The 27,981-nt window shown below is 43.5% G+C and overlaps 2 protein-coding genes across 3 annotated transcripts in view; both read left to right on the plus strand.

Moving 5' to 3' along the window:
* Window positions 1-335: 335 nt before the first annotated feature.
* On the plus strand, window positions 336-3,425 carry LOC101945137 (C-X-C motif chemokine 10-like). Its single transcript, XM_005304107.4, has 4 exons — window positions 336-504; window positions 1,345-1,471; window positions 2,108-2,197; window positions 2,939-3,425. Exons 1-4 carry the CDS (start codon window positions 444-446, stop codon window positions 2,961-2,963), a joined length of 303 nt encoding a protein of 100 aa, XP_005304164.1. The 5' UTR covers window positions 336-443; the 3' UTR covers window positions 2,964-3,425.
* Window positions 3,426-4,302: 877 nt separating this feature from the next.
* The window catches only part of SDAD1 (SDA1 domain containing 1), a 30,987-nt gene continuing 7,308 nt past the window's right edge, over window positions 4,303-27,981 (plus strand). Inside the window, exons 1-17 of one of the 2 annotated variants that reach the window (XM_005304106.5) lie at window positions 4,303-4,491; window positions 7,009-7,113; window positions 7,801-7,899; window positions 8,401-8,511; window positions 10,587-10,658; window positions 10,761-10,861; window positions 14,246-14,303; window positions 15,289-15,363; window positions 16,622-16,723; window positions 17,528-17,597; window positions 19,056-19,159; window positions 20,769-20,826; window positions 21,931-21,989; window positions 24,242-24,318; window positions 25,765-25,862; window positions 26,620-26,696; window positions 27,804-27,936. In XM_005304106.5, coding sequence (XP_005304163.2) covers window positions 4,402-4,491; window positions 7,009-7,113; window positions 7,801-7,899; window positions 8,401-8,511; window positions 10,587-10,658; window positions 10,761-10,861; window positions 14,246-14,303; window positions 15,289-15,363; window positions 16,622-16,723; window positions 17,528-17,597; window positions 19,056-19,159; window positions 20,769-20,826; window positions 21,931-21,989; window positions 24,242-24,318; window positions 25,765-25,862; window positions 26,620-26,696; window positions 27,804-27,936 — 1,489 coding nt within the window. In that variant the 5' untranslated portion in view covers window positions 4,303-4,401. Of the gene's footprint in view, window positions 4,695-7,008; window positions 7,114-7,800; window positions 7,900-8,400; window positions 8,512-10,586; window positions 10,659-10,760; window positions 10,862-14,245; window positions 14,304-15,288; window positions 15,364-16,621; window positions 16,724-17,527; window positions 17,598-19,055; window positions 19,160-20,768; window positions 20,827-21,930; window positions 21,990-24,241; window positions 24,319-25,764; window positions 25,863-26,619; window positions 26,697-27,803; window positions 27,937-27,981 lie in introns of both variants that reach the window. The other variant, XM_065595972.1, reaches the window with a different exon arrangement.

Raw genomic sequence — 27,981 nt, forward strand, 5'->3', positions numbered from 1 at the left:
TAATTTGACTCCCTTCCCCCGACTCCTCACCCCACACAATATTTATTTGTGGCTTTCACTTCAAGAATTACCCCTGTGTTATTTTTGCCTAGGAGAGCAAAAAGGCAGCTCCGCTCCCTGCACACAGAGAGGAGTGCATCGATCACTTCCTAAGACTCACTGAAAGTGAAACCTAGTTTGAGTCCTTATGAGAAATCAGGAATTTCAATTAAAAGGGAACAGTTGGCAAAGCAAAACAATTCTGTCACCTGTTGGGACTTTCCTGCACAGCTTGAATAATCTCTGGTTATTTTAGTTGTCTTGGCAATAATCAAGACCAATCAGCATCAAGGAGGGAAAAGGTTAGAATATAAATGTACACTGGGAAACACTTTCTCTTAGACACTCCTCAACCTCTCCCAGACCTCCAAGAATAATACAGAAGAACCTTCACTCTCCTCACCATGAAGGGAACCTGGGCTGTTGTCTTTTGTTCACTGCTCCTGATTGCAGCTGAAATTCAAGGTAAGAGGCAGCAATATCACAAAAGACGTGTAATACAGTGAGAAAGCCAGAGGTGTGAGTCACTGGAAAGCTGTGTAGAATAAATGCTTAGAAATTACTTTTGTTGGAAAAATGTGATCTGAGTTCAGGGTTTGTGTTCTACTGCCGCTCGCAAACATCTGTCCACTCTGCTTGTGTCTAGAAGGTGTGGGTTGTCCACGCAGGACTCGGACTGATCAGCTTGTATGTAGCAGGGAAATGAATATGACAGTTCTCAGCAGGCTTGGATTTCTGTCCAGCTGTCCCCTAGTTTGTAAGGCTGTGAAATCAGCCTCAGTCTATCAAATTCTGTCTTGTTTTAATCAGCAGAGGAAGACAGTTTGGACCTGACCCAAAGCACAGTGAAGTCAATGGGAACTTTCCCACTGATTTCAATGGGTGTTGGATCAGAGCCTTTGTGAGCAACAATGATTTTAGTTCCAACTGCTCATTCACTCCCATCACTTTTACACCGGGGCGATCCTGTTTTCCATTGACTCGCGTGAGAGCAGAATCAGGCCCTCTGACTTCAAAACAAGACTGATAACACAAAAGAAATTCTCAGCTCTCAAAGGAAGAGGTTCAGAAGGGCCTAGTGTAAACAAACTAACGAGATCAAGGCAAAAGTGTGTAGCATGTTTTGTGACATCGTTCTAATGTAAATATGCACATGGAAACACTGCAGGACAAATTACTCTGCAGCCGTGAGGATGAAATGGAGTGTTTTCAACCTCTCCTCTTCTGACTTAAATATATTTGATTGAAGTCATCTCAGGTATCTAATATCCTTTTAATCTTTCTCTCTTGGCCCATTTCTTTTAGGGCAGCCGACCTATGGAAAAGGACGTTGCAGCTGCGTAGACAAAGGTTCTGATTTAGTTCAGCCAAAAGCCTTAGGAAAAATAGAAGTGATTCCCAAGAGCTCTTCCTGTGACCATGTTGAGATCATGTGAGTAATGACTTAACCACTCAGCTGTCACCACTCCGTGGGGCTGTTGTTGCAATTGCAGGAAATATGGGGATTTCCCCCCATTTAACGTAACCCCAGGTTCTGATGTCCATCTCCGTATTACAAGCAAAGCAAAGTGCAATGAGGCTAGAGACTAAGGCCCAGCTCATCAGCTGGTGTGTTCAACACAGCTTCATAGACCTCCATGGAAATACACCAACTGAGGACTAGCCTGGAGGGTGGGATTCTCCAGGGCTCGGTGCCTTGTTTAGTCATTGACACCTGTGCACAGTGGGTGCACAATGCTACCAAATCTGAATAGGAGCATTTTGCACTCCCTTGCACAGGGGCCAACGACTACACAGGTTGTAGGGAATCAGGCCCTGAGACTAGATGAGAACCTAGATCCCACTTCCTAGGTGCATAGAAATACATCAGGTAGGTCCTTCTAATGCTTTAGCTGATTTGAGTTCTTTTGATTTTGTATTCGCTCCCAGCTCATGGGACAATGTAGCATATCACTCAGCTCACCGAGGGCCAGACTCCTGCTATTCAGACCCTGATCCCAGAAAACAAAGACAATGGTGACCTTTTCATTCTATGGAAATGAATTCTGTTTTGCTTTGTTCATTTCAGTGCGACAATGAAGGCCACCGGAGTGCAAAGATGCTTGAACCCTAATTCCAAACGGGTACAGAAGATGATGACAACCCTCATCAAGAAAAGGTAGGTTTCCCATCTGTCTGCAGGGAAAAACTCTCATGGGCTTAAGAGCTCACTTCAGTCTTATACATCAGTGAGATCCAACTTTGTGCTCAATTGATGGTCACTGCAGTCTCACGGCCTGTGCCTGAACCACTGCTCACAGCGTCCTCAGAAACCTGCATTGCAACCCCAGAAAATGGCAGATTTCTTGGGACACAGTATAAGGTATCTGGGGTATACAGAACCCCGCCATTGCAGCAATAGCCCCTGCTTCATGCAGAAGAGCACGTCAAATGCATTGCATTGTTTCAAAGGGAAAAACAAGTTTGTTTAAACAGCCTGTGTGTCTCAGACTCAGTACTACACTCACTTGTGCTGAATTTTGGGGCTCTTCACTCATGTGTGGGCTTCAAAAGCTGGGAAGAATGGCCATTCATGATGTCTACTGAGAAATCACATAATCCTTTAGGACCAGATTGTGCCACTTTTACCCTCAAAGCAAAGGGACTATTTGCAGCGTAAGGTGCCAATCAGCTTAACAGTGGTAGAATCTGGTCCTTTAAATTTAACCTGCTGTTCTACCAAGTACTCGATGGCCCTGGTTCTGATGTGACTTAAACTGGTGTAAATCAGGAGTAAGTCCAATGGAGTGGCACAGCGTAAAGCTAGTGTGAGACGAAAATCAAGCCCTTCTGTATGTAAAATCCTGAAAGAAAAATTCTAATGAAAGGATAAAGTTCCCACTGTGTTTTATTTTGACAGGTCTTCACAAAGCACTCACCGGTAAAGGAGAAGAGCTAAAGATCACTTCAACAGAGTAATGAGATTTTAGGATTTCAGTGCTATAGGCTCCCTCTTTGAGCCACACGGACGGGTTATTATATTATTATAATCATAACTACGAGAAAAAAAATAATATTCTCAGGTAACACATACTAAGAATTCCAAGTTATTTTTTCTATCAGGTTTGAAATTAATGTAATTAATATTAATTTCTATAATATCACATATGATTGTTGTTCTAGGGTACGTGAAACATTTGTCTGTAGGCTTTATAAATAAAATTGAAGAAATCTTATAATCTAAAGCTAACCACACTCTGTGTTTAACTGATGTATAAACATTTATAGATTAAATGCATCTGAAATATAACAAATGGCTAATATAATATTCACAACATTCCTTGTGTTAGACTTCCTCTTTTAAAGATAAACCAATTAAAGTGAATAAAAGACACTGAAAACTGTAACAGTTGCTTTGGAGTTTGTACTATGTAATCATTCATCAGCTGAAATTTCATTCATAGTGCTAGATATATTTACAGTTGACTAACTCCATCAGCGAATTAATGCTATTATCCTACCATATTAATTGATAAAAATACACATAAAGAAAGCTCAATGTTTGTAAACCAATATCCAACCAATTGCACTTTCTCAAGTCTTCCTCCTACACCTCTAACACCAGAGCTGCACCCCATCCCCACTCATCTACTTACCTTTCCCTGTCACCCCAAAGAAAATGCTGGAAGAATAGATAAGCATTGCAGCTTCACCTGAAGGTCAACACATTTGGTCTTTGGCAAAGTGGGGCGGGAAAGCCAGTGCCACACTGGAGGGCACCTCCCTGAAGAGGCTCTGGGCCTGATTCCCGTTTACACTGTGGCTCTTTGCCTTGGTGTGCAGCGCAAAGGGGCTGAGACGTGCGTCCCTGGTCTGTGACAGAAAGGAGCTGGTCCCAGAAGAGCAGCACAGGGGCCCCAATCCTCCAGAGTATCTAGGTACCTAATTCCTACTGATTTCAGCAGGAACTAGGTGTCCAACACCTTAGGGGAACTGGGCCTGCCGGTCCCAGCTGGAATCCCCCCTCCGCTGGCCAGGGACAGCTCTTTCCCTAATACAACAAATTGCTATTAACCGGGGACACTTTAATGAAGCATTTGGCACCTATCACCGTGCTTGCCCCAAGGAGCCCCATCTCTAGTGCTGGCCTTGCTGCCCAGCACCCTCCTGGGCCCCTGCGCTCTCTGCCTGTAGGGGGCGCAGGCGGCTCCCAGCAGGCCAGACTCCGAACAACGCACGTGCGGTCGCTTGTGTAATAAGTTTGTCCCTCTGCGGCTCCCTTAGCTTTGGAAGCCAAGATGGCAGCGTCCAGTGGTCGCCCACGTGGTTGTTCCGGGAGGGGCAAAGCCACTCGTAGGCGGTAGCGTCCCGGCTTCGGCAGCCATGTCTGGCCGCAACAACAACAAGCTGCCCAGTAACCTGCCCCAGCTGCAGAACCTGATCAAGCGGGACCCGCCGGCTTATACCGAGGAGGTGAGAGAGCGGGACCTCCGCCGCCGGGAAACCCTCTTTCCCTTGGGAGGTCCGGAGGGCAGTGACACCACGTGTTGTGCCCTGCGGGTGCCAGAGAGGGACAAGGCGGGGGAGTTAATATCTCTTAATGGACCAGCTTCTGCTGGTGGAAGGTGCCGACCGGCTGGCCAGCTTCACAGAGCTCCTCTTCAGGTCTGGGGAAGGTAATCAGAGTCACCCCCATTCAGTGTCACTTCCACAGCGCAATCCCCTGCCCCCAAAGGGCTCTATGGCCTTGCTCGCAAAGGGCGTGTGTACCTGGCGATAACTAGTTGGACGATGATGGGAGTGAAATCCTAGTGGTGACGAGGCACTGAGCTTCTCAGCTCGGCTGGCTACATGGAGGTGTCTTGTCTGCGCTGCCTGGAGTTAGATGTTTTGATGTAAAAACGCCCCTTTCCCCCGTTAAGATATAGTTGCCTTCACCAGAGATGGTGGCATATAAGGCAACACGCCTCCTCATTCATTTTCTCACATGGAGCTGGACTCCTTGAACTCAATGTGACTTTACATGCTTCAGATTAGGCATGTGCTAAAGCATCAAACTGAACCTGGGCCTTGGCTCTGGCTAGACACCTTTTTTGCCAGCAATTTAACTATTTTAGTTAGGGGTGATACTTTTACTGATAGAATTGTACTGGTATAAAGGTGCCTTATGCTGGTGTGGTTTATTTGTCTTCCTGAAGGGGACTAGCTATGCTATTATGAAGCACTGCTGTACTAGTATAACTGCATCCATACTGCCAAGTCTGTACTGGTATAGTTAATGTGGTACAACTTTTGTGTGTAGATCAGTGCCTAAGAGAGACTTTAAAAGTTGACTTAGGGCTTGTGTACTCATGGAAGTATTAACGAACAGCTATTGCACCTTATTCAGAGTTGTGGTACAAGCATTGGCGAGCCCTTAAACTGCCAACTTGCCATCATTTTAGCTTCTTAAAAAAGCTAGAAGTAACTTTATGCCAGTCCTGAATCCCCTTACCAGTTCTCGTAGTCCTACAATTGCCTATTTCTTTTTAAAATAAAAACTCCCCTCTGGCTACTGAAAGTCCCACCCAAACATCTGAAACTGACCGACGATAGGGGAGACATCAAAACTGACAAGACGCTTAGGGTGAATCTACACTATCCTGCTACATCGGCGCGTTCGGTGAAGAAGCTCTACTCCGATAGGAGAGCGCCCTCCTGTCAGCATAATTACTCCACCTCCACAAGAGACGAAAGCTGTGTTGTCGTCAGGAGAGCGTCTCGTGCTGACTTAGCGCTGGTGTGGACAGCACTTAAGTCGATGTCATTTGTGTCGCTCAGGGGTGTGGCTTTTTCACATCCCTAAGTGACATAAGTTACATCGACTTAAGTGGTAGATAAGCTCTTAGTGTTGTCAGATGCACAAAGAGTAGAAACAGTAAATATATTTCTACTCTCTCATTCATTTCACACAGATCGGTGTTAAAGACGGTTAGCCCGCTGGCATATGCATGGTCCAAGATAGTGTCTATGCCAGTGGAACAGTCATGTTGACCATTAGCTTTGGGGTGAGGGAACTGTTCTGTTTGATCCTTGATGTTAAACACAGCCATTCTCCCAATGTACGTATGGTCAATAGGTCTGGATACCTTCCTCGCTGTCCCATCTCCCCTGTGGTTAGAGGTTGAGTTGAAACCAGAATTTTAAACCTCAGGAGTTCTCCACACAGCGATGATAGTTTAAAGTGGCATTATGCAACACCCGTCTCCCTCCTGCCTGTAGGCAATGTGCATGCATTATACCTGCACCGCAGCTGTTTGTGCTTTACCGGCTTCTGATGCATACTTTTCTGGACGGGGACTGTGCTCGGCTGCTCCCCAGTCCTGCAAAGACTTAAGCATGTGCTTGACTGCTCACAGTGCATCAAATCTTTGCAAGGTCAGGGCCCGGGGGTCCATGCAGTTTCTAGCACAACGGGAACCTAACTTTGATTGGTTCCTCTGTGCCCCATTGTAAATATTAATATCTCACCCTAATAAGAGACGTACTCCCATCTCAAGTGGATTAACTGTTAGTCACATCACTGAGACACTTGAGATGTATCATCAAAAGCTGCTTGGCTTGAATGTCACAGGGAAAATGTAATTATATATTTAAAGGGACTCAGTGGCATTTCAGGGGGCATGGAGCAGTGTTCATGTCGCCCTCCCCTTCAGTACCCTGCCCAAGCTGGGGAAGCTAATGATCCAACCAGCAGACCGTTGTCGATGATTAATCCTGGTCACGTGCCGCCTGAGGCACGTTGCGCATACACTAAAAAGAGTGCCGTTTCGAGGGGATTGTCTGACATGAATGGGTTTCTAAGGGCCTGATCCTGTACCACTGAAGTCACTGAGAGTTTTGCTGCAGTTTTCAGGTGGAGCAGAATGGGGGCCTTGGATCTCTTGATATTGAGAAGCTATCTTATCCAGTAATGACAACTAAGAGTGAAATGCCATATTTGTGTGTCAGTTTCTCCAGCAGTATCGTCACTACCAGTCCAATGTGGAGATTTTCAAACTCCAGCCCGATAAGCCCAGTAAGGAGCTGGCTGAATTGGTGATCTTCTTGGCACAGGTAAAATTCTGTAATTCTAGGAAAAACAAACACATAGAACTATTAAAGATGGCCTGCAAAACCTTTCCCCCCAATGAAATAATTGTAAGCTATATACAGATGCTCCATATAGCTAGGAGCAGGTGATAAATAACGGATGAAAAGATTTTAATAATATATTTTTTTTAATTTCCGTTCTCCAGTGTTGCTTTCTGTGGATTACACTATAAAATGGTAAAAGTAAAACATTTTAAAAACTGAACTGTTTGTTTAAAAAACAAACAATAACCCAGTTGAATACCATTTGACAGACTACATTGCTTCAGCAAAATTTGTAATAGGTGTGTTGTTTCAGAATGATTCTGGAACATCATAGTGATGCCAAATGGAACTTGTTACTCATAATTATCTTATTATTGGAATGAGTGTTGCAGATCACCTTTAAATGCATCGAACATACAGATTTTACAGCACTCTTAATCCTTTAATAAAGAAGTGAGCTTTTATGTAGGTAGTTAATGATAGAAACTTCAGCATTCAAAGATATACTGCACATCAACAAAATTTGAAAAAGTTAGTCGTCATTTAATGTATATTTTTTTAGGTTTTTTTTTTTTTATAGTATCAGATACTCTCAGGGAAATATACCATTGTTACACTGTTAGAGTTTATTATAGCGACTTCAATAAAGATTACTTTTTTAAACAGGTTGGGCACTGCTATCCAGAACATCTTGTTGATTTTCCACAACAGCTGAAAGAACTGCTTTCTTACAACCACACCGTTTTGGATGCAGATCTTCGAATGGTAAGTCTGACATTTAAAGCACTGATGTTTATTGATAAGGTCTTTAAGAGGATTCTGTACAGAATTTTATTTTACAGTATAAGCAGGGGCTTACATTGTCCTAAGTGACTATTAATTTTGTGTGCCTCAGTTTTTCAGTGCCCAGCTTTCTGAATATCTGACTCCTTCAAGATGCCTCAAATTGGGTATCCAAAAATCAAGGCCAGAGTGGTCCTGTTGGTAGAGAAGTGGTACTCTGGTTTAGAGGACCATCACAAAGTTAGCAACTCGGGGCTCCAGTAGCACATCTTTTCCCAGATCCTTCAAAGACTAATACACGTGCTTAATGTACTGTCTTAATGTACACAACTTAATGTCTTGTTGACTTCTCTGGAACTACTTGTTGTGTGTAAAAGTCTGAGCAGGATTTGGGCCTGACTTTTATTTTTGTAGATGAATAATAAATGCTCTTGTCTCAGTCATTTTCAAATTGTGATTCTGGTCACTGCTTCTTTGTTGCAGACATTTTGCAAAGCTCTGATCTTATTAAGAAACAAGAATCTCATAAACCCTACAAGTTTGCTGGAACTCTTCTTTGAACTCCTGCGCTGCCATGATAAACTTCTGCGAAAAGTAAGCTGCAAAATAAGAACTGGTTTTATGTCCTTGGTGAGCCTCTTGTCGATGTTTTTCCCTCTCTGATGAGAAGGAAGCACAAGTAATTCAGCAGCACCAGACAGCCTCTTTGCTCTTCCCAGTAGCTGAATATATAACCCGATTGTAGTTCTGTTGATTCCACTAGTGAAGATTTTAGCGTATTTGGGCTTTTCGCAGTTTGATGTGATTGTGACCAAATATTCTAGAGATGGACACTTTGTTCAGTTCTCTGAGAGTCATTGCTCTCGTGAGCAGAGAGGTGGCTAGGGACATTTCCCCTCCCCCCCCCTCCTTTTTTTTTTTTTTACACTCTAGCCCTTTGTGCTGGAAAAATCCTTGCTGGATCATAGGGACAGGCAGTTCCATTGTATATGTGAGCGCCAAACTGTCCTTCGGGTGAATTGTAAATTTCTTGTTTGCAACTCCCCATCTCTCCTGCCGCCCCCCTCCCCCCTTCTGGAGAATGTCCGATTAAGCTGGTAATGACTCTTTAGCACTTTGCTGGCATGCTAGGGTGTCTTTGTCTCTGAGAAATTGGTTTGTGGTCGTTACCCAGAACTACAACATGTTTCAGTAACAATCATCATTTTACATGCAGTGTTGTTGCACACATTTCACCAGGATCATAATATTCAGCAGATTGAGTTTTCAAATGAGAGCTCACAAGGCATACTTTGTACAAAATATAACATCACCATATAAAAGTGGTGAACGTGGGCTAAAGCGCGTCATAGGTGTACTAGGAATAAACATAATTACATTGATTTAAAAATCAGCATATCTGATCTGTCTTGGAGACACTATAGATAATTGTCTAGGCATAAGTTAGAATGTGTTCTACATCCCTACATGATACTAATTTCTGGAATAGAATTCAGGAGTTTATTCCTAAAGTTATGGGATAGACACTCCTATTCACTGAGGACTTTTCTGTTGTAGGTACAGTACCCAAACAGGAACTCCTGAGTTCTTTAGGGAAACTTGTAAATGAAAAGCCCTGCTGGCCATAAACATATTTAAACGCCTTCTTTGTTGCAGAAAGATTTATCACTAACTGAAAATGGAATTGACTGGAATCAAACTTACGACAACAGTCAGTCAAAACTTAGCTGAATTTGTAAAAGAAATTTCAGCAATACAAGAATTGTTTTTATTACAGCTATATTTGATGTGTTCAGTTCTCTATGATCCCCACTCTGCAAAGACTGTGGTCTTGTCTATATAAGGAAATTGTGCAGAATAGTATCAGAGGGGTAGCCATGTTAGTCTGGATCTGTAAAAAGCAACAGAGTCCTGTGGCACCTTTAAGACTAACAGATGTAGTGGAGCATAAGCTTTTGTCAGATGAAGTGGGTATTCACCCACGAAAGCTTATGCTCCACTACATCTGTTAGTCTTAAAGGTGCCACAGGACCCTCTGTTGCTTCATGCAGAATAGTTATTCCACATTAACTCCCCATGTGAACGCTCTTTTTCTCCTTTTGTGGTTTAACTTAGGGTTTGTCAAGACGAATAGTATGCAGCAAGCTAGGGTGTAAATCTACATTGCATTAGTGTGCTGACTGTGTGACCCCTGCTACCACACACGAAAAGTTCCCTAGTGCACATTGACCTGCTCTGCTTTGAAACAGGACTAGATAAAAGTGCACTCTGGAACTTGTAGGGTGTGGTAGCAGGGTCTGCAGTGATAGTGTGTGGCAGGCTGGTGCACTGTAAATTTATAACCCAACTTGCCACCCGCTCACTGTTCATCAAACCGTTATTTCACTTTGGAAGGGGATTAAGCTAAAGTGCAAAAAGTCACTCAGTGCAGAATAGGAGTGGCCCACGGGGGATTAGTGCAGCATAGCTATTGTTCTTTAAAGTCGCACAGGATTGGGGCCAGTTACTTTTTTTTCCTCTCCCAACTGTGGCTTTGGAAAAAAACGTGTCTGCCATAGTGACTGGCGCTCTCCTTGCATGATAGTACGAATGGGCTTTAGGAAATGAACTTTGTCGGTTGCCGCGTGTAAATACTTCACTTTACTATACATGTCACTGTTTGTTTACAGACTTTATATACTCACATTGTGACAGACATCAAGAATATAAATGCTAAACACAAGAACAATAAAGTGAATACAGTAAGTATGCTGGCTTCCAGGTTTACTTTGACTGAATGCTTTTTATTATGAAAACTTTTTCAAACTCGCTCATCATTTTCCCAATTTCTTCTTCTTCTTTAGACACTGCAAAATTTCATGTATACTATGTTAAGAGACAGCAATCCTACTGCAGCCAAGATATCTCTGGATGTGATGATTGAACTATATAGAAGGAATATTTGGTGAGTTTGATTGCACGGAATTGGTTCTTGATTATTCTGGGGCAACCCAGGATGGATAAAAATCGATGATTTAAAAAAATATAGACTTTTTTATTTAAATTAAATGAAGGTTTATTTTTAAAAATAAACGTATTGGAATTTGACAACCTTTAAGGCCTAAATGTACTGTAATTTAAAAAAAATTTAAATTAAACACAAAAAAATAATATTAAGAAGTACATCTTTGCTGCCTAATTTTAAAGAAAGTCAGACCACTGCACTGGTGGAAGTCACTGGCTAAGCACCTAGAACCAGAGTTTGATGAAGAGCTAACCCAGCTTTTGACAGCAGTAACCTCTATTGCAGGTACTGAGAGACTATTTTCTTCTTTTCATTGTATTCAGTTAGTTCAGGTCAATGACTACTTTATTCAAAGTTAAGAAACAAATTGGGAGTTGAAAAAGCAGAAAAGCTTGTGTTCCTCTTCCATTCTATGAATAAAAATGAAGTGGGAGAAGATGAGATCTACTAGTTCTAAAATCTTGAAAGACATGGTGGCAATTAATTCAGTTCACTAAGTACAGATAATACTTTTTTAGTTTAATAAGTCAGTTAGTTTTAAATGCAAAACATGTTTTGATAAACTTTCTGATCAACTTTTTTCCTTTTGTATCCAGCATGTACAAGATAGCTTTAACGAATGAAAAACATTTTAAAATGCTATTTTTGTGCATATAATTGCTTAAATAAATGTGTATAGAGGTGTAGTGCAGCTTCCTGGTTAGAAAAAAGAAGCATCAAGTGTGGTGTAAAGGCTATATTTTTGTTGCAAATCAACATGTTTTAATGGTTCCCAACCAATAAGAATCCATCTTTCTTTCGGAAAATAACTAAAAAGTACAAATGCAAAACAGGTTTAAAATTGATGATTTAAATCGAGGTTTTCTGCTTGCTGATCTCAGTCATTAAAATCTGTGATTAAAATTGCTTTGATTTTAAATGGGTGCACCCTGGGGCAATCCATTTGTAGTGTGGTTGTACTGTGTTTTGTAGAACACAATCTAGAAGGGCAGAAATGACCGAGAGACTTTGCAGGAGAAGGTGCACAGGAACAATCTTAGACGTTTTCCTTTGAAGAACAATAAACAAGTATACCTGTACATATACATGCTTTCTTGAGCCTCTCTATTGATGCATTAAATCTTGAATATCGTTCTGCTGTATAGTAAGTCGTGAAGTCCAGCTGTGGCTGATGTCCAAGCCCTTGTGTACACTTGCGGCAGTGTGTATAGTGCATGTAGGCCCATGCAGTGGGGAAAGGCGCTGGCAGTGAGGAGGTAGCGGGACACTACACTGCTAAAAATATCAGTGTAGACCTGGGAGGCACCGCTTGGGTGTGTTGAGAGATGTGTAGGGTATTTCCCGAAGTTTCTGGCGCGTTTTGTACTCTACTTGCCTAAGCGGTGCCTCCCCAGCGACACTGCTATTTACATCCGTGCTAGCTGGGTGGGCCCTGGCTGTTTTCTACACGCTGCTGCAAGTGTAGGTGTACTTCAAGAGAAGAAATAGGATTTGCATGGCTAGTATTAGAAAAGAAGCCTGTACATTGATGCTACCTGCTTGGTGAATTCACGTTTTTAGGAGTGAGTTGGTTTTCTGAAGTAAAAGCAAGCGCTGTTTTGAATAAGCCGGGGGCTGGGTAAGCTCCAAGATGGCAATGTATTAGAAGAAGCACAGAACTTCGAGTATTAATGGAGACGCACAGATGTTTATTGAGTCCACTGCTGCCTGAGTTCTGGTGCTGCTGCTCTAGGCAGATGTTTCACCGTGAGGAATAGCAAGGGTGGATCTTCATTTGACTATTGTTTTAGGTTCTAATTATCCCTAAGTGTGTGTCGTCGTGGGGGAAAAAAGAGTTGTCACCTAACTTGTACCCCCCTTTTAACCTCTTGGTCCTGCCATGGAAATGAACGGTACAGATAAGAAATACTGCTCCTTTTAAGCATTTTCTGCCTCTTGGGGATCTCCCCAATATTCTGCAGGGGTGGTTTGCACGCCCTTCGTTCTTTATTCCAGGCAGCGTTCCTAGGGACTTCAGCAGGAGTTCAGCCCGACTGTGCAGCAGGACTGGCTTCTATAGAAAGGAGAGATAACAACTGGGGCATTAGGCGAGTTGGCAGAGCATGTTTGGGCTTCAGGAGCTTTGTTCACGTGTTGATCTTGGATATGCGATGAATCCGTTGGGCAGGCAGATAAGTCATGCACTGCCGCAATGGGTCTGCCAGTTCTAGAACAGCAGTGTAATAATGCCTCTGGTACAATGGAGGGGAAAGAAATATTGCAATAGAGTAAACACCGGGAACACTTGGAATATATAGATGACCATCTTACTTATAGACGCATCGGCTTTAAGGCCAGAATGGACCATCATGATCATCTAGTCTGACATGGGCCACAGAACCTCACCCATCCACTCCTGTAATAGGCCCATGACCTCTGGCTGAATTACCGAAGTCTTCAAATCAGGATTTAAGACTTCAAGTTATAGAGAATCCACCATTTACTCCAGTTCAGCCCAGCAAGTGACCAGTGCCCCATGCTTCAGAGGAAGGGGAAAAACATCCAGGGTCTTTGCCAATCTGACCTGGGAGAAAATTCCTTCCCGATGCCCCACATGGTGATCAGTTAGACCCTGAGCATGTGGGCAAGACCCACCAGCCAGATACCTGGGAAAGAATTCTATGTAGTAACTCAGAGAGGGCCATGTAGTGCCCCATCTCCAGCAATTGGGGCTATTTCCTACCAGCAGTTGCAGATGGGCCATGTGCCATTGGAGGGAATGGTATGATGAGATTACCTGTATTATACCTTCCCCTTTTAAGGATAGGGCTTTTGCAGTATTGCTAAGTTGCTTTATAGGTATTCGAGACTCATCTCAAATTCAGTTCAGGACCTACAATATTTATAAACCTCTCTTACAGATTGTTTCAAACCTTTCCTGTAGCTTTTGTAATGAAAGCCAAATCTCTCTGCATTTATTTTAACAGGCAATTTCTTATCACTTGAAGTATCTTTTACTGTGGGGCCTGCTATTACTTTTATTGGTTCATCTTTGTTGTCAAAATGAAATTGTGTGTTCTTCTCAAGTGTGAACTTACCCAGAAGCATATATGCTTTATCTATCTCGACCTGATGATTTTTGTGTAGGAAAAATGACAACAAATGGCATGGAGAAACATCAGCTCTTGGTTTGCGTTTGAAATCACTGATGGTATGATGAAAGCAGCTAGTATTGTGGGATTTGTTTCCAGTGAATCTACTTTGCATTAAATCTACCATGATGTCTTGTTCTGCAAGATCATCAAACTTCTTGGTGAAGGTATATTAATGTTTTGCTTATTCCAGGAATGATGCCAAAACAGTAAATGTTATCACAACAGCCTGCTTTTCCAAAGTCACAAAGGTGAGGTGGAAACCTATCTGTGTGTGTGTGTGTGTGTGTGTGTGTGTGCAACTTCCTTTCTATACAGTAGAACCTCAGAGTTATGAACCCCTCGGGAATGCAAGTTCGTAGCCCAGCTGTTGCTGGCTGGTGTGACATTCCTACCCCCTCAGGCTGGGCAGTGCTAGCCAAACGTGACGTTCAGGAGCATTGCCTCATGTTGATCGGCCCTGTTGCGATTTCTCAGCTCCAACAGTGAAAATAACTGGTATCCCAGCTGGCCGTTCCCAGAAACAGCCCTGGGTCTGGATGCTGCAGTGGTGGTGGTTTTAGAAATGCCTAGGGTGCCATGGGTTGGTTCGTTATATGGTAAAGGCCCGTACTCTATTTCTTAAAACCACTACAGGCTTGTGAAACTGAGCATAGGATCTCAAGCTGCTGCCAAAGTTACCTTGAATGGCCTTATTGCTCAGAGCAATAAAATCAAAATTATACTAGCAACTCAGGAAACCAGCCTTTGCACAATAGGTTGTGTCTACACTACAGTTGTGTCAGTCGATGATCACACCTTTTCACGTCCTTGGTTGACGTAACTCTGCTGGCCACAGCCCCTGGCTTTGGTGCCGTTGTGCTGGCACAGCTTGTCTTATTTAGGGCTGGTAGAATAAATTCTACTGCTGAGCAGCGTGGCCAGTAATAAGATCCATCCACACTGGGGTGCTTTGCTGATATACCTGTGCTCCTAAAGCAGCCCTTGTGCAATAGTACATGTTCACGTGGGCCATTGTGAAAGTCCTGCTACCCTTTGAGTGGTTGCTTCACTGTTGCAAGACTGGCAACAAAGACTGAGAGTGTTTTTTTGCACGTCTAGTGTTTTCAGTCAGCCTGTTTGTTGTACGCCATTTCATATCTCCTGTTATAAGCACCTGGTGACCTAACATGGGGACCTTTGCCTCTTGTAAACTAATTCTTCCCTTCCTTCCCCCCAAATGCCCATGTTTTTCAGATACTAGTTGCTGGTTTGAAATTCTTCCTTGGGAAAGATGAAGATGAGAAAAAAGACAGTGATTCAGAATCTGAGGTTAGTCCAGAGGCTAATTCTCCTGCTGTTACTTTCTCAAACTCTGCAAAATTTATCTGCAGTAGGTATTATGTATTTTATTTATCTGCCCTAGTCTCTTCTTGCATTGTCCTCTCTTCTCCATCCAGGATGCCAGCCACCTACACCCATTTGTTTATATGTCTCCCCCACAGATCTGTGGGCTTTCTTCCATGCCAGCCAGATGGAATAGAAGGGATCGTTTGTTGGTTTGCCCCTCAGTTTGAGGGATTCAGTCTCCTCAGGACATGTGCTATTGTTGTTAATGGGAAATATGCCTGTACGTTGAGGGGAAGATCAGGAAAATGGTCCTCTTCGTTTTCAAAATCATTAAGGGCCACTTAGTGACTGGCCCATTTGTAGTACCCGGGCTGATGGTCGATTAGCTGAGCTAGTAGGAAAAAGAGTTTTTTCCCCCCCCCTTACAGACTGAGAGAATGTGTTTGGTTCTAGTAGTGCCCTCAGTATGCTGGGCACTGCACACTGGTGATACAAAGCAGGAATGGCCCCTGCCCTGAAGAGCTTACACTGTAAAGTACTTTTCCATGTAGACTTGTGATTGAGGAACTGGGCTGGGATTCGGGAGACCAGGGTTGTTTTGGTTTTTTGTTTGTTTTTTTAATTAAAGCTCTGCTACAGACTTTGCATGTGACCTTGGGCAAATCACTTAATCTCTCTGTGGCTCAGTTCTTCATCTGTAAAATGGGGAAAATAGCACTTCTTTATCTCACCTGGTGTTGTGAGAATAAATGTACTGATATGTGGGGAGTGCACAGAGGTTAGTGATGGGGGTCAGACAAGTACAGAGATGCTATTAAGCATTCTCTTTTGAACAAATTCACTGAAGTATGTTACCCTAACCATCCCCCCGCCCCTAGCTACTTTATCTGATTTGTATCGAGATCCTTTTAAAGCGTTACTCATTAATTGGGTATTGTTGAATAATACGTTACTGTTGCCTAATGACTAGTACCATATCTGTTTTATTGCTTTATTGACATGCGGTTACCGGGTCATAAACCTTGATGTAGGTGTTCTCTTTTATGAAGTCAAAGTTTTAAGTATTGAAATGCATGTCAGGCTGGTTCCATGGCAAATATTTGGAGGTAGAATGAATTGGTTTCCAATTTTTGAAAACCTGGTGTGTGACCCTGACAATTGTTGCTGTCAATCAGCTGCAATATCCTATTTGAAGCCTCATTCCCTTGAATCATGCTCTGTCTGATGTTCCTTTGCGAAGGATGAAATGCCCACAACCAGAGACCTCATGGTGAGATATGCAACAGGAAAGAAAACCACCAAGCACAAGAAGAAGCTGGAGAAAGCCATGAAGGTTCTGAAGGTAAGGGAAGCCCAGTTGGACATTTTGGTATCACCATGGAACTAGCAGCAGAGTCCAAGCGTAAAGTAGAAAGGGAAACAAGAGTAAATTGAATACATGTAAAGCTAAATAGGATTTTAAAAGCAGTCAGCCCTAACAAAGCAGTGCTCCATTTAATCAAACTCCTAAAGATGACATGCTGTTCTCATTTCCCTTTTTGACACCACAGTCGTCTACGTCAGGTTCTCTCCTTCATCGGTTCATACACTGGGACCCTTCAAGACCAGGATTTTTTTGCTTTCATCTGTCCCTTTTTAGCCAACTACCCTTTGTCATGTCTTCTAAGCAAAGCAGCCAGCTTGACGTACACTTGTTCACGTGGAAGAACACGTGTTGAAAAGAGACTTTGCTAGGTTAGATTGTGGACCAGTTTCTGCCTTGACTTGCATCTCATTCAGTCCTTTTGCGTGGGGTATACTGTAGGTCAGGGCAGGATTGTGGTGTGTTTTCTGAACTGCTGTTTCCCATGCCCAGTGCTTGGTTGGGAACTAGTATCTATATAGCTAGAGGTATGTTTCAAGAGTTTGAGTGGAGCTTTCGTTACGCAGTTTGCATTGACTTTGCCTGGAGTCGTATGGCTGAAAACCACACGTAACTTGGGAAATGTTGAAAGTGCTGATGAACTTTCCTATTTAAAATCAAAACATGCCTATTAAAGCTGGGAATGTGAAATGGCAGCTTTCCAGAACTGATGTCTGAAATTCACTTAGAAGAACTCTTCCACGGAAAGGAAAAAGTGTCTCCTTGTCTCTTCCTGTCCTACAGAAACACAAGAAGAAGAAAAAGCCAGAGGTGTTTAACTTCTCCGCTATTCATTTGATCCACGATCCCCAAGGTAAGCATGGTGTCCAACCCAATTGATATACATGCGCCTTGGAAATTCTAATACATGTTCGAGCCGAGATACAGATTTTCAGGCAAAACTGCAATGGGAGAGACACCTGTGCTCCACTGTTTGAACGTGGGAATGCAATGGAATGCTTAGATACCACACTTTGTCACCGGATCTCAAAGCGCTTCACAAATGTTGATTAAATCTCTCAGCACCTTGCAAGTTAGGAGGAGTAGTCATAGATTCTAAGGCTAGATGGGATCACTGTTATGCTCATCTAGTCTTGACTTCCTGCATAACCCTGGCCATAGAGAGCTTCACCCAGTAATTTCTGGGCTGTAACTGCTGTCTGAGCTAAGCTTATGTTTAAAAATAGATACCCAGTCTTGCTTTAAAGGCTTCCTGGAGAAACCTAGGGAAATGGTAGAAAGTTTTAATGACTAATTACCATTCGTCACTTAGTCATTTAAAAATTTGCCTCTTATTTCTAGTCTGTTTTGTCTAATATTACTCTTTCACTCTAGACATCATGAATTAGATTTTTTTCAGATAGGCCTCAACTCAGCCTCCTTTTTAGTGCGTATTAACTGACTTTAAATATTGACAGTAAAATTTTAAAGCTATGGAGCCATATAAAAGGCATGTGCCATCCCTGTGCACCCCCTCGCAGCCCGGTGTACCCTGCTTGAATTCCACGGTTGAGAGTCAGTAAGTTGATTTTTAACAGATCTCAAGACCCTGGTTCAGAGCTCCCGAACGTAGTCTGCACAGCAAAGTCTCTGAGACTGGCCAGGCTGGTCTCCTGGACTGAGATCCAGCGCGATCTGCATGGCTTCTAGTCCTGTCTTCCTTCCTCAGCCTCCTGTTCCTGTTTAAATAGCCCACCCACAGGATGGTACAGGGCCTCCTTGGTTGCACCCAGGTTGCTTCTCTGGAGTTCTTCTAGACCCAACTTCAGGGCCTTACAGAGGAGCCCAGCTTTGCTCCCTGTGGTTCCTCCTGCAAATTGGGTTTTCTTCACCCTTTGAGGCCCAGGTGTTTCAGGCTGTCACCTGATCCCAGTGAGTCCAGCCCCCTTAGGCAGGGAAGCAGCTAAGTATGGCACGGGCAGGGCTGATTGAACAGGGCTGGCTAGCCCCAGGCCTCTTGGCCCTTAAAGGAGCAAGCCAGCCCGTGACAAGCCCATTGATTTTACCTTTTGCTTGTTGATCCTGTTCCCAATGTTATGAGCAATTTTTTTCTTTATTCACGTTTTTTCCTTGCTGATCTAATGCAGTAACCAATTCACCTTGTGTATCATCAGGGTGAGGCTGTCTGAGCCTTAATAGCTGATTAGCTAATGATTTGTGGCAGCTTTATTCTCCAAAGTCTCTTGGGATGTCAAGCTGACCCACATCCTGCTCTGACATCCTCGAACCCCCAGTGCTATTACTTCTTGCTGACACTCCATGTTGCTTCCAGATTTTGCAGAGAAACTCCTAAAGCAGCTAGAGACCTCCAAGGAACGATTTGAAGTGAAGATGATGCTCATGGACCTTATCTCTAGACTAGTTGGAATACACGAGGTACACATCATGTTAACTGCACTGGGTTTTTGAGCTCTCATGTCTGAAGTAGGCTTGTCCATCAGTAATGGGTCTGAATGTGATCAAGCTGGCACCGTGGGTTAACTCTTTGGCCTTTCACCACGGGAGACTTTGTCGTTATAAGTGAAGATGAGTTTGGCTTCATTTTATTTCCTAATGGACTTATGTCTGGCACTATTAGCTGGCCTGAGAGGGCCAGCCGTATAACAGTAAGAGCCTTGCAGGCCAGGCCAGGGGTGCTAGAACAATATGTATAGTGGTGGTGCTGAGAGCCATTGAACCAAATTGTAACCCTGCATATGATGGAAACCACTTCAAGCCAGGGGATGCTGCTGCACTCCCAAGATACATTTCCATGCAGTAATTGCAGCCACAAGTTTCCTTAATCAGCAGTTCACAGAGAGAGGAGGAAGGGGCCATGACCCCGAGCTTGTTTATGTAGCTGGGAAAGGAAGAGAGGTGGAGATAACACTTCTTTACGCAAAGGATATCCTTTAGACAGCCACATTCCTTATGCAGCTGCAACGCTTACCAATCCTTAACAAGCAGAAGGGAGAGGGATGGCACTTTATCTATCCAGCACAGAAACAGTGCCTGCCTGTGCTTCTACTCCTTAATACCATGCCAGCACATGAGCGGTTTCCCAGGTCTTTACTTAACCCTTACACATCCCAACAGTACTGTCAATCATAAATGGACTCTGGCGATTCCCCACCTAACAGCAACTTGAGTATAACTGAACTGTATTAATCCCCACAAACAGAATTTCTATAGTCCTCCAACTTCTCCTTCCTCCCAGCTCCCTGTGGGCCCAGGAGAAAAGATGGGCCTTGCAGCCTGTCCTGAGGGTTGACAAACTCAGGTGGCACTGAGTATGTGAGGGAAACCTGCCCAGCCAGGGCCCGTGCCGTCTGGCTCTGGCATTACTAACTCTTCATTCCAGACTGTGACAGAAGAAAAATTGAGTGGCTTGAACATTTGAATTCAGCAGATACTGTATGAAACCCTAAATGTTCAATATTGAAGTGCAATGCGTTCGGGTCCATTGCTTGGCGGGCACATGGCCATGTGATGAAGAAGGCCACACCCATGACAGTTGCCCCTTTGACAGTCATCTTGAAGACTAGCCTCTATGCCCACTCACTGCTCAGTGACCCGCTTGTGCTTACAGCGGGTCCCTCCAGCTTTGGACTGAGGGATGTTTTTCTCGGGGTCAAGAAAGCAGCAGACCTAACGTGGGACACTTGCACGACAGCCCCAATTCAAAGCCCGTCCAAGCCAATGGGACCCCGTCCTTCCATTGACTTTAATGGGATTTGGATTGGGATCAATATTTACTTTATTAAAGAAAATATTGAACATCTCATCACAGTATTTCCCCTCCCCACCCCCCGGTCCAAGGCAGGAAAACAAATCAGAATCCACTCTGTTACAAGCACGTTGCCCAGTAGCACCAATGCAGACTGTGTGTACCATTGTCTGTACAAAATTATTATGAATGTTTCACAGCCCCTCCCTCTAGACAGGCAGATACAATGGAGGAAACGCTGGCAGGGTTTTAATCCAGTATCCACTTTCCTCCCCACAGCTCTTTCTCTTTAACTTCTATCCCTTTGTGCAGCGGTTCATGCAGCCCCATCAGAGAGGTAAGCAACCATCTACAAAACCTGTATCCTCTCCCTGCCTTTGTGTTCTGCATTCCCATATTGCCCTGTGTGCAGTCGGTCTCGCAGTGGTGCTGTAGGATAAAAGGTGGACAATCAGGTTTGCCTTGTCAGATAGGGAGGGCGTGGAAGGAGGAGGGTGAAGAACAGAGACAGTTTGTTATGGGATATGGGAATGGTGCGTTCCGTACTTGCGAACGTGGGAGCTAGAATTCTTTAAATACAGACTAGAATGGATCCCCTGAGTTGTGTGAGTTAAACCAAGCTGCTACAAGAAGCTGTCTGTAATTGTTTAGCAAAGTTTGTCTCTCTTGCCGTGCCATAGTTAACGTTGCAACACTATTTCAGCCTGGAGCAGTGGCTCTCAACCTTTCCAGACTACTTGTACCCCTTTCAGAACTCTGATTTGTCTTGTGTACCCCCAAGTTTTGCCTCATTTAAAAACTACTTGCTTACAAAATCAGACGTAATGTGCTGTGACGCTTTTGTATTTCTATTACCGAAAAATGGCTTACTTTCTCATTTTTACCATATAACTATAAAATAAATCAATTGGAATGTAAGTCTTGTACTTGCATAGACGTTTATGGTACATAGAGCAGTATAAACAAGTCATTGTCTGTATGCAATTTTAGTTTGTACTGACTTTGCTAGTGCTTTTTATGGAGCCTGTTGTAAAACCAGGCCACTAGCTAGATGAGTTGATGCATCCCCTGGAAGATCTCTGCCTACCCCTGGGGTACGTGTACCCCTGGTTTAGAACCAGTGTTCTAGAGCAGACTTTGCAAAGTGCTCTACCGTTAATATGCCGTGCTTCAAAAGAGGTGGCCAGCTGAGGGCCTGGGATAAAGTTTGTGGTATCTGATTGAGTGCTTTATTGTGACGGAGAGTGAGCCAGAGGATCTGGTTCTGCGAGGCCCCAAGTGACTTCATGTTCTCTGTGGAAGTTCAGGGTACTGAGCTTCTTGCAGGATGGGACGCAGAATTAGAAGTTGTGATGCACGGAGATATTTATAAGCCACTGAAAGCAGAAATGGCTGTCTATTGACGGTGGAATCTTTCTCTCTTTATTTTCTACTCTCCTAGAAGTGACCAAGATCCTTCTTTTTGCTGCGCAAGCGTCTCATCAGCTGGTGCCGCCAGAGGTCAGGATCCTTCCAAATCTCATTAATATTAAAAAGTAGACTGTGTGCAAACATTGGAAATATAACTGCTGAATGTGTTGACAGAGCTACGCTGAGAGAGGCAAAAAACCTGCCCAATCGTGTTAAAACTCTCAGGCTGGAAGTGGTGTTGGATGCTGGGTATTGTTTACGTAGGGGGAAAAGTAATTCAAGGAGTGATTTCTCAGTGGTGTCTGCTCAGTTCCTCTGAGATTACACCCTCTTGGTGTCAGGTGGGGTTGGAAAGCACATGCTGATCTTTCAAAATGGGAACACTTGTGCTTATTGTATGGTTTATGTTCCATAAAAAAATTAATAATGAATACCTGTGACTCTTGGTGGTTCACCCAGGCCAGTAGGGGGTTCAGTCAGCACCTGCCTTGCAACTCTGGGTATCTTAAATCCTGTGCTGTTGTGGCTCCCTGCCATGACACCAATATGCATACAAGTGTGCTGGTCACACTCTGGCTTCCACGGCCCAATTACTTTTAGCAGGGAGACCTCAACAACCCTTCCAGCCCTGAGTTCTCCCCCAAAGACATCTTCATGCAGTGCTCAACCCCTCTCACTGTAGCTCTCTCAAAACCTTATTAAGTTTGCCGCTCCTTTACAGAAACAGTACGCAGCCCCAGCCTGTTTGTTTGGCTGAGGATTTTCCTCTTCCGTTTGAAACACTAGGGTGCCGTTGTGTAATAAAACAAGATTAAGTTTATTCACAAACAACTTACATGTAAATGATGCTAAGAAGTAGAAATTGGGATAGGAACAGTTACAAACAAACAAACACCAGTAAAAAAAGAAAAAACTTCCAAGACTAAAACCTAACTTAACAAACTAGAGTTTTTTGTGCAAAGTGTAAAGTATCAGGGGGTAGCTGTGTTAGTCTGTATCCACAAAAACAACGAGGAGTCCGGTGGCACCTTAAAGACTAACTGATTTATTTGGGCATAAGCTTTTGTGGCTAAATTGGGTTTTTAACCCACAAAAGCTTATGCCCAAATAAATCGGTTAGTCTTTAAGGTGCCACCGGACTCCTCATTGTTTTTGTTCAAAATAAGAGTTTCACCATAATTGTTTTCCTGCATGGCTAGCTGGTTCTTACCTAGGGTTCAATCACAGAGCCCAAAGTGCTCTGTTTCTTTGACTGTTCAGGTGAAGGATAACTTAGGGGTTCTCTCCCTCTCTTTATAGTCCAGTAAATCTCTGAAATATGTTCTTCTGAAGTATCAGAGGGGTAGCCGTGTTTGTCTGGATCAGTAAAAAGCAACAGAGTCTCCTGTGGCACCTTAAAGACTAACAGATGTATTGGAGCATAAGCTTTCGTGGGTCTGATGAAGTGGGCATTCACCCACGAAAGCTTATGCTCCAATACATCTGTTAGTCTTTAAGGTGCCACAGGACTCTTTGTTGCTTTCTTCTGAAGTGTATCCCCAAGATTAAGGTCCTTTTCCCTGCTGGGTGTAGACTCCGTGCTGAGTGGTGCAGACACCATGCAAATAATCTTCCTGCAATCTCCCATACCAGTAAATAGCCCACTCTCCCTGGCAACACCTGGCTTGTGGTGCTGGTCCCTTTCCTTTGTCTTGAAAAATCTATTTATCAACTTCCCCTGACATGCCTGGTTAAAACACATTTCTGGATAACTCTTTGTAGATTAACCGTATATACGACACACAAGAATGTGAATGATCAGTGAGTTAGTTGTTTTCCAGTGATTTATTACATGCCACCTTTTGGATAAGTATGACCACAGCGGATGGGGATGTACTGAGCGGGTCAGGCCAGCTGAGTCTCACTGCTGCATACCAGGGAGCTCCTTGCCATCTAGCCTTGGGATGCTCTTAGGGTCACAAACTGGCTCTCATATAGCACTTTTAATCGAAGTAAATCTTAAAGGGCTTTACAAAGGAGGTCAGTAGCATTATCCCCATTTTACAGATAGGGAAACAGAGGTACAGAGCAGTGACGTGACTTGATCAAAGTCACTCAGCAGGCCAGTGGCAGACCCAGGTCTGCTGAATCCACGTTCAGTGCTGTATTCACATTTCCTCCCTGTAGTAGGATTTGTATCGCAAAAATGCTCCATTAGAATGTCTCTAAAAATAGCCTCTTAAAGGGCCAAGTCCCAAGCTTTGAGTGAGTTTGCCCTTTGTGAATATGGCATTGTATGCAAATGAATATAATACAATAGGAATGTATGTTCATCTGGCCCTACTTTACTTTCTCCCTTCTAGATCATCCAGTCAGTATTAATGACCATAGCCAACAACTTTGTCACTGACAAGAATTCTGGGGAAGTTATGACTGTAGGGTAGGTATGAAAGTTCACGACAACTCAGTCTGAGATCTGGGGGGAATCTGTGTTCCTAGAAACACTGTAAAACTCCTAGAAAATACACCTCTACCCCGATATAACACGAATTTGGATATAACGCGGTAAAGCAGCGCTCCGGGGGGGTGGGGCTGTGCACTCCGGCGGATCAAAGCAAGTTCGATATAACGCGGTTTCACCTAGAACATGGTAAGATTTTTTTGGCTCCCGAGGACAGCGTTATATCGGGGTAGAGGTGTAGGTTGGTGTATCTCTTTAAAAAACAAAAACACCCCATTGAAATAAAATGACCTTTTGTGCAGCGTGCTTTGAGTACGGTAAATGATTTATTTTTAATTGCCAACTCTGCTCTGTCACTGGCCGTGGAGGTCATTGTTTAGCACCAGGATGCTCCATTCTCTTCCCCCCAGATGGGGCTGAATCTCTGCTTTCCTGGGTAACAAGATCTTTAGGAAGGTTCTGTGTGTATCCCATTTATCTGTAAACTCTTATGTACGCCATGATTTTTCAGGGTGTAGATAACATGATGGTCAAGACTTCATTCCCCCTCTATACGACGACTGAAATTGTGCTAGCAACAAATAAGTTTAAACATAGCTGTTGCCAGCGGAACGCTAACCGACTTTCTGTGCCTAGTATAAATTGGCTTATTTTGCTGAGACCCATGCTATAGACAGATGCATAATCTTATTAATTATATAATAATTGTATAATGTATTATATCTCTTTTATAATAGAGATCTAAGATGAGTCTCAGAAAAAGGTGTCCCTGTTCATACCACTTGCATGGGGGTCTGGGAGGAAACATGCTCACTAGTTCCAGCCATGCTTTAAGAATGGTTCTTGCTAAAATGGTTTCAACCATAAGGAGGGGGTGGGGGATGGACTTTAGAGAGAGACTGGGAAGGGAGAGGGTCAGTGTGAGGGTAAAGTTACTTTGAAAGGGAACTCTCCTGTGTGAGCATACAGGCTCCCAACATAGGCTGTCCTTTACTGATCTAACCATGGATGAATGCAGTCAAGATTCCTGACTCCACTAGGCACAGATGGTCCACAGATTTAAAGGATTTTAGCTTTTCTGTATGGGATGCCCACTTCCACCCTTTGGTCTTGGATGCTTTCTAGCTAGTTAATGATTGCTGTGCCAGTACTTTATCTTAATTTTCAAAGATGCTGAGCACCTGCACTTCTAGATACTGGGCCATCAGGATGGCTAGGAGAACAGACTACGCAAATCTGCCATGGATATAGCCCCTTTGATAGGCTACCTGGGGGGTTGAGTCCCGTGCTGCTCTTTTCTCTGACACTGAGTTGTGTGCCTCAGGATGACCATCCCTTAGTCTCAGACACGGTCAATGTAACATGCTGCTGCCAGAGACTTTTCTAACTGAGAATTAAAAAAAAAAAAACCTTTGATTTTTCTAGATTGAATGCGATAAAAGAGATAACGGCGAGATGTCCTCTGGCTATGACTGAAGACCTGCTCCAAGACCTCGCCCTGTACAAATCTCATAAAGATAAAAGTAAGTTTAGTGCTTTGCAGGTGGAAAAATGTGCTGTTCTTTTATTTATGCGTGTTTATGCTATGTGTTCTGATGTCACATCATCATTGCTTGTGTAGGGGATAGGTTGGAGTTCAGAGTATTTCTCATGTTAGTCACCTGCACCTGTGTGTCTGTTTCAGGTGTCCTCATGTGAGAGATGAAGCAGTCGGGAGGGGAAAGGGGTAGTTGCCTACTAGCAACCTGAACTGAAGCTACATAAGGGCTTGAACTTGCACAGTTTGATCAATGGGAACTTTTTCAATTAGTTGATCATTGACTGTAGGGGATGCAGGTTCATGTCCTAAATAAATGTTGATTGTGTGAGTTATCTTGGAAATGTCTGATCTAATCCTAGAGAAACTTTCTTCTTCACTTCTTTTTTAGAAGTAACAGATCCACACCAATATTGGTAGCTGCTTAAATTTTGAAAAAGGATTTTTGGGGAGATGTATCCAATAAACAAAAGGAGTAGAGCAAAGATAGCAGTTACGTTGGAAAAAGGCTGAGAGTAGAAGGTAGTTTTAAAAAGTAGGTAGTCCAGAGCAGAAGGGAAAGCCCTGGATTGTCAAATAGAATAATGCTAAGAAGCGCTAGCATTTCTGAGAAAGATGTAAAGAAATATAGCGCTTTTCCTTTTACCCTCCTCCCTAGCCTCAGAACAAACCCTAATTCTAGCTCAATGCTTTCCTCTTCATTTGATCCAGGTGTTTGTTTATTCCTGGTATTTGTTTTGTAGATGTAATGATGTCTGCAAGAACTCTGATACATCTCTTCCGATCATTGAATCCGCAGATGTTACAAAAAAAATTCAGGGTAAGTGATGTTTATATGCATTAATTTGTATCTGAAAATGAGGATGAAATAAATTGAGCATCTCAAGCCAGTGAACATGGTTAACTGTGTGCATACTTTTAACTAAGAATATATGCATTGCATTTTGCCCTGGAGAGATCACCTAAAGGCAGAAGGCAGTGTGGCCTACTGGACAGAGCACTGGTCCTAGGAGACCTGGGTTCTATTCCTGGCTCTGCCACTGGCCTACTAGGTGACCTTGGGCAAGTCACTTCCTGTCTCAGTTGCCCCATCTGTAAAATGGGGATAATAATGCTTTTTTGCAAAGTGCTTTGAGAGCTATAGAGTATCTCTGTCTCACCGCTTCACTGCAGAATCCATCATTAATCTATGGAGAGGAGATGTTTTTCAATCAAGTGCTGTGATCCGAAACTGGAATATCAGAACCTCTTCATCATTTATTTTTCTGTATGACTAAAACCTAAACTTGTTAAAAGAAGTGGATGGAGGGATTATCTGAACCTGGAGGGCTGTGGATCTCTGTCGTTGCAATGCTCATTAATGTATAAAGCCCAAGCTGCAGAAGTTTAATCCAGAGTTTTGGAGTGCGTGTTGGGATGTGTGCCTCTGGCCGATGTCTAGCACTGGCTGATCACTTCTTGTTTCATTGGTGAAAAAACACCTTGTAACAGGGCAATGTTCCCTTTAAGGGGAGCAACCAGCCCTGTTCTAGTGAGCAGCTTGGCAGGCAGGTGCTGGGAATCAACTGACCCAGCTGGGTAGCAGCAGCTGATTGGGTCTGATGTTTTCCGGCTAGGGGATATAAATGAGGACCTGTGGCAGTCCAGGACCAGGAGAGGGCTGGGAGAATGCTCTCCTGTAACTATGGCAGAGGACTACAGGAGGCCCTGTGGACCTCCTAGGCAGGGTGGAAATCCTGACACGAAACTGCCAGAAGCCGGGGGGATGCCACAGTCTGTGTTGTGAGCAGTACTATGTATATTGCCATATCACGTTTCCCAAGCTTGTGATCAAGTCCACCCACCTTATGCCCCTTTTAAAATGTCCTGTTGGTGAAATTAAAGAAAACAGACAGCTACTTAAAACATGTACTTTGTTTACTTGTAGGGTAAACCTACTGAGGCCTCATCAGAAGCCAGAATCCATGAGTATGGAGAATTAGATGCCAAAGATTATATTCCGGGAGCAGAAATATTAGAGGTTGAGAATAAGGAAGAAGGAGGAGGAATACACGAGGAAGGTTGGTTAGTTTTTCTTCACTTCCAGGCAGTACAGCATTGTCACT

Source organism: Chrysemys picta, chromosome 5, assembly GCF_011386835.1.
Source record: "Chrysemys picta bellii isolate R12L10 chromosome 5, ASM1138683v2, whole genome shotgun sequence".
NCBI lineage: Eukaryota > Metazoa > Chordata > Testudines > Emydidae > Chrysemys > Chrysemys picta.

Bases quoted from the DNA above. Each gene is read 5' to 3' on its own strand.
- LOC101945137 (XM_005304107.4), top strand. From the start codon at position 444: ATGAAGGGAACCTGGGCTGTTGTCTTTTGTTCACTGCTCCTGATTGCA. The intron at 505-1,344 runs GTAAGAGGCAGC...CATTTCTTTTAG, and splicing joins GATTGCAGCTGAAATTCAAG to GGCAGCCGACCTATGGAAAA. The intron at 2,198-2,938 runs GTAGGTTTCCCA...TTATTTTGACAG, and splicing joins ACAACCCTCATCAAGAAAAG to GTCTTCACAAAGCACTCACC.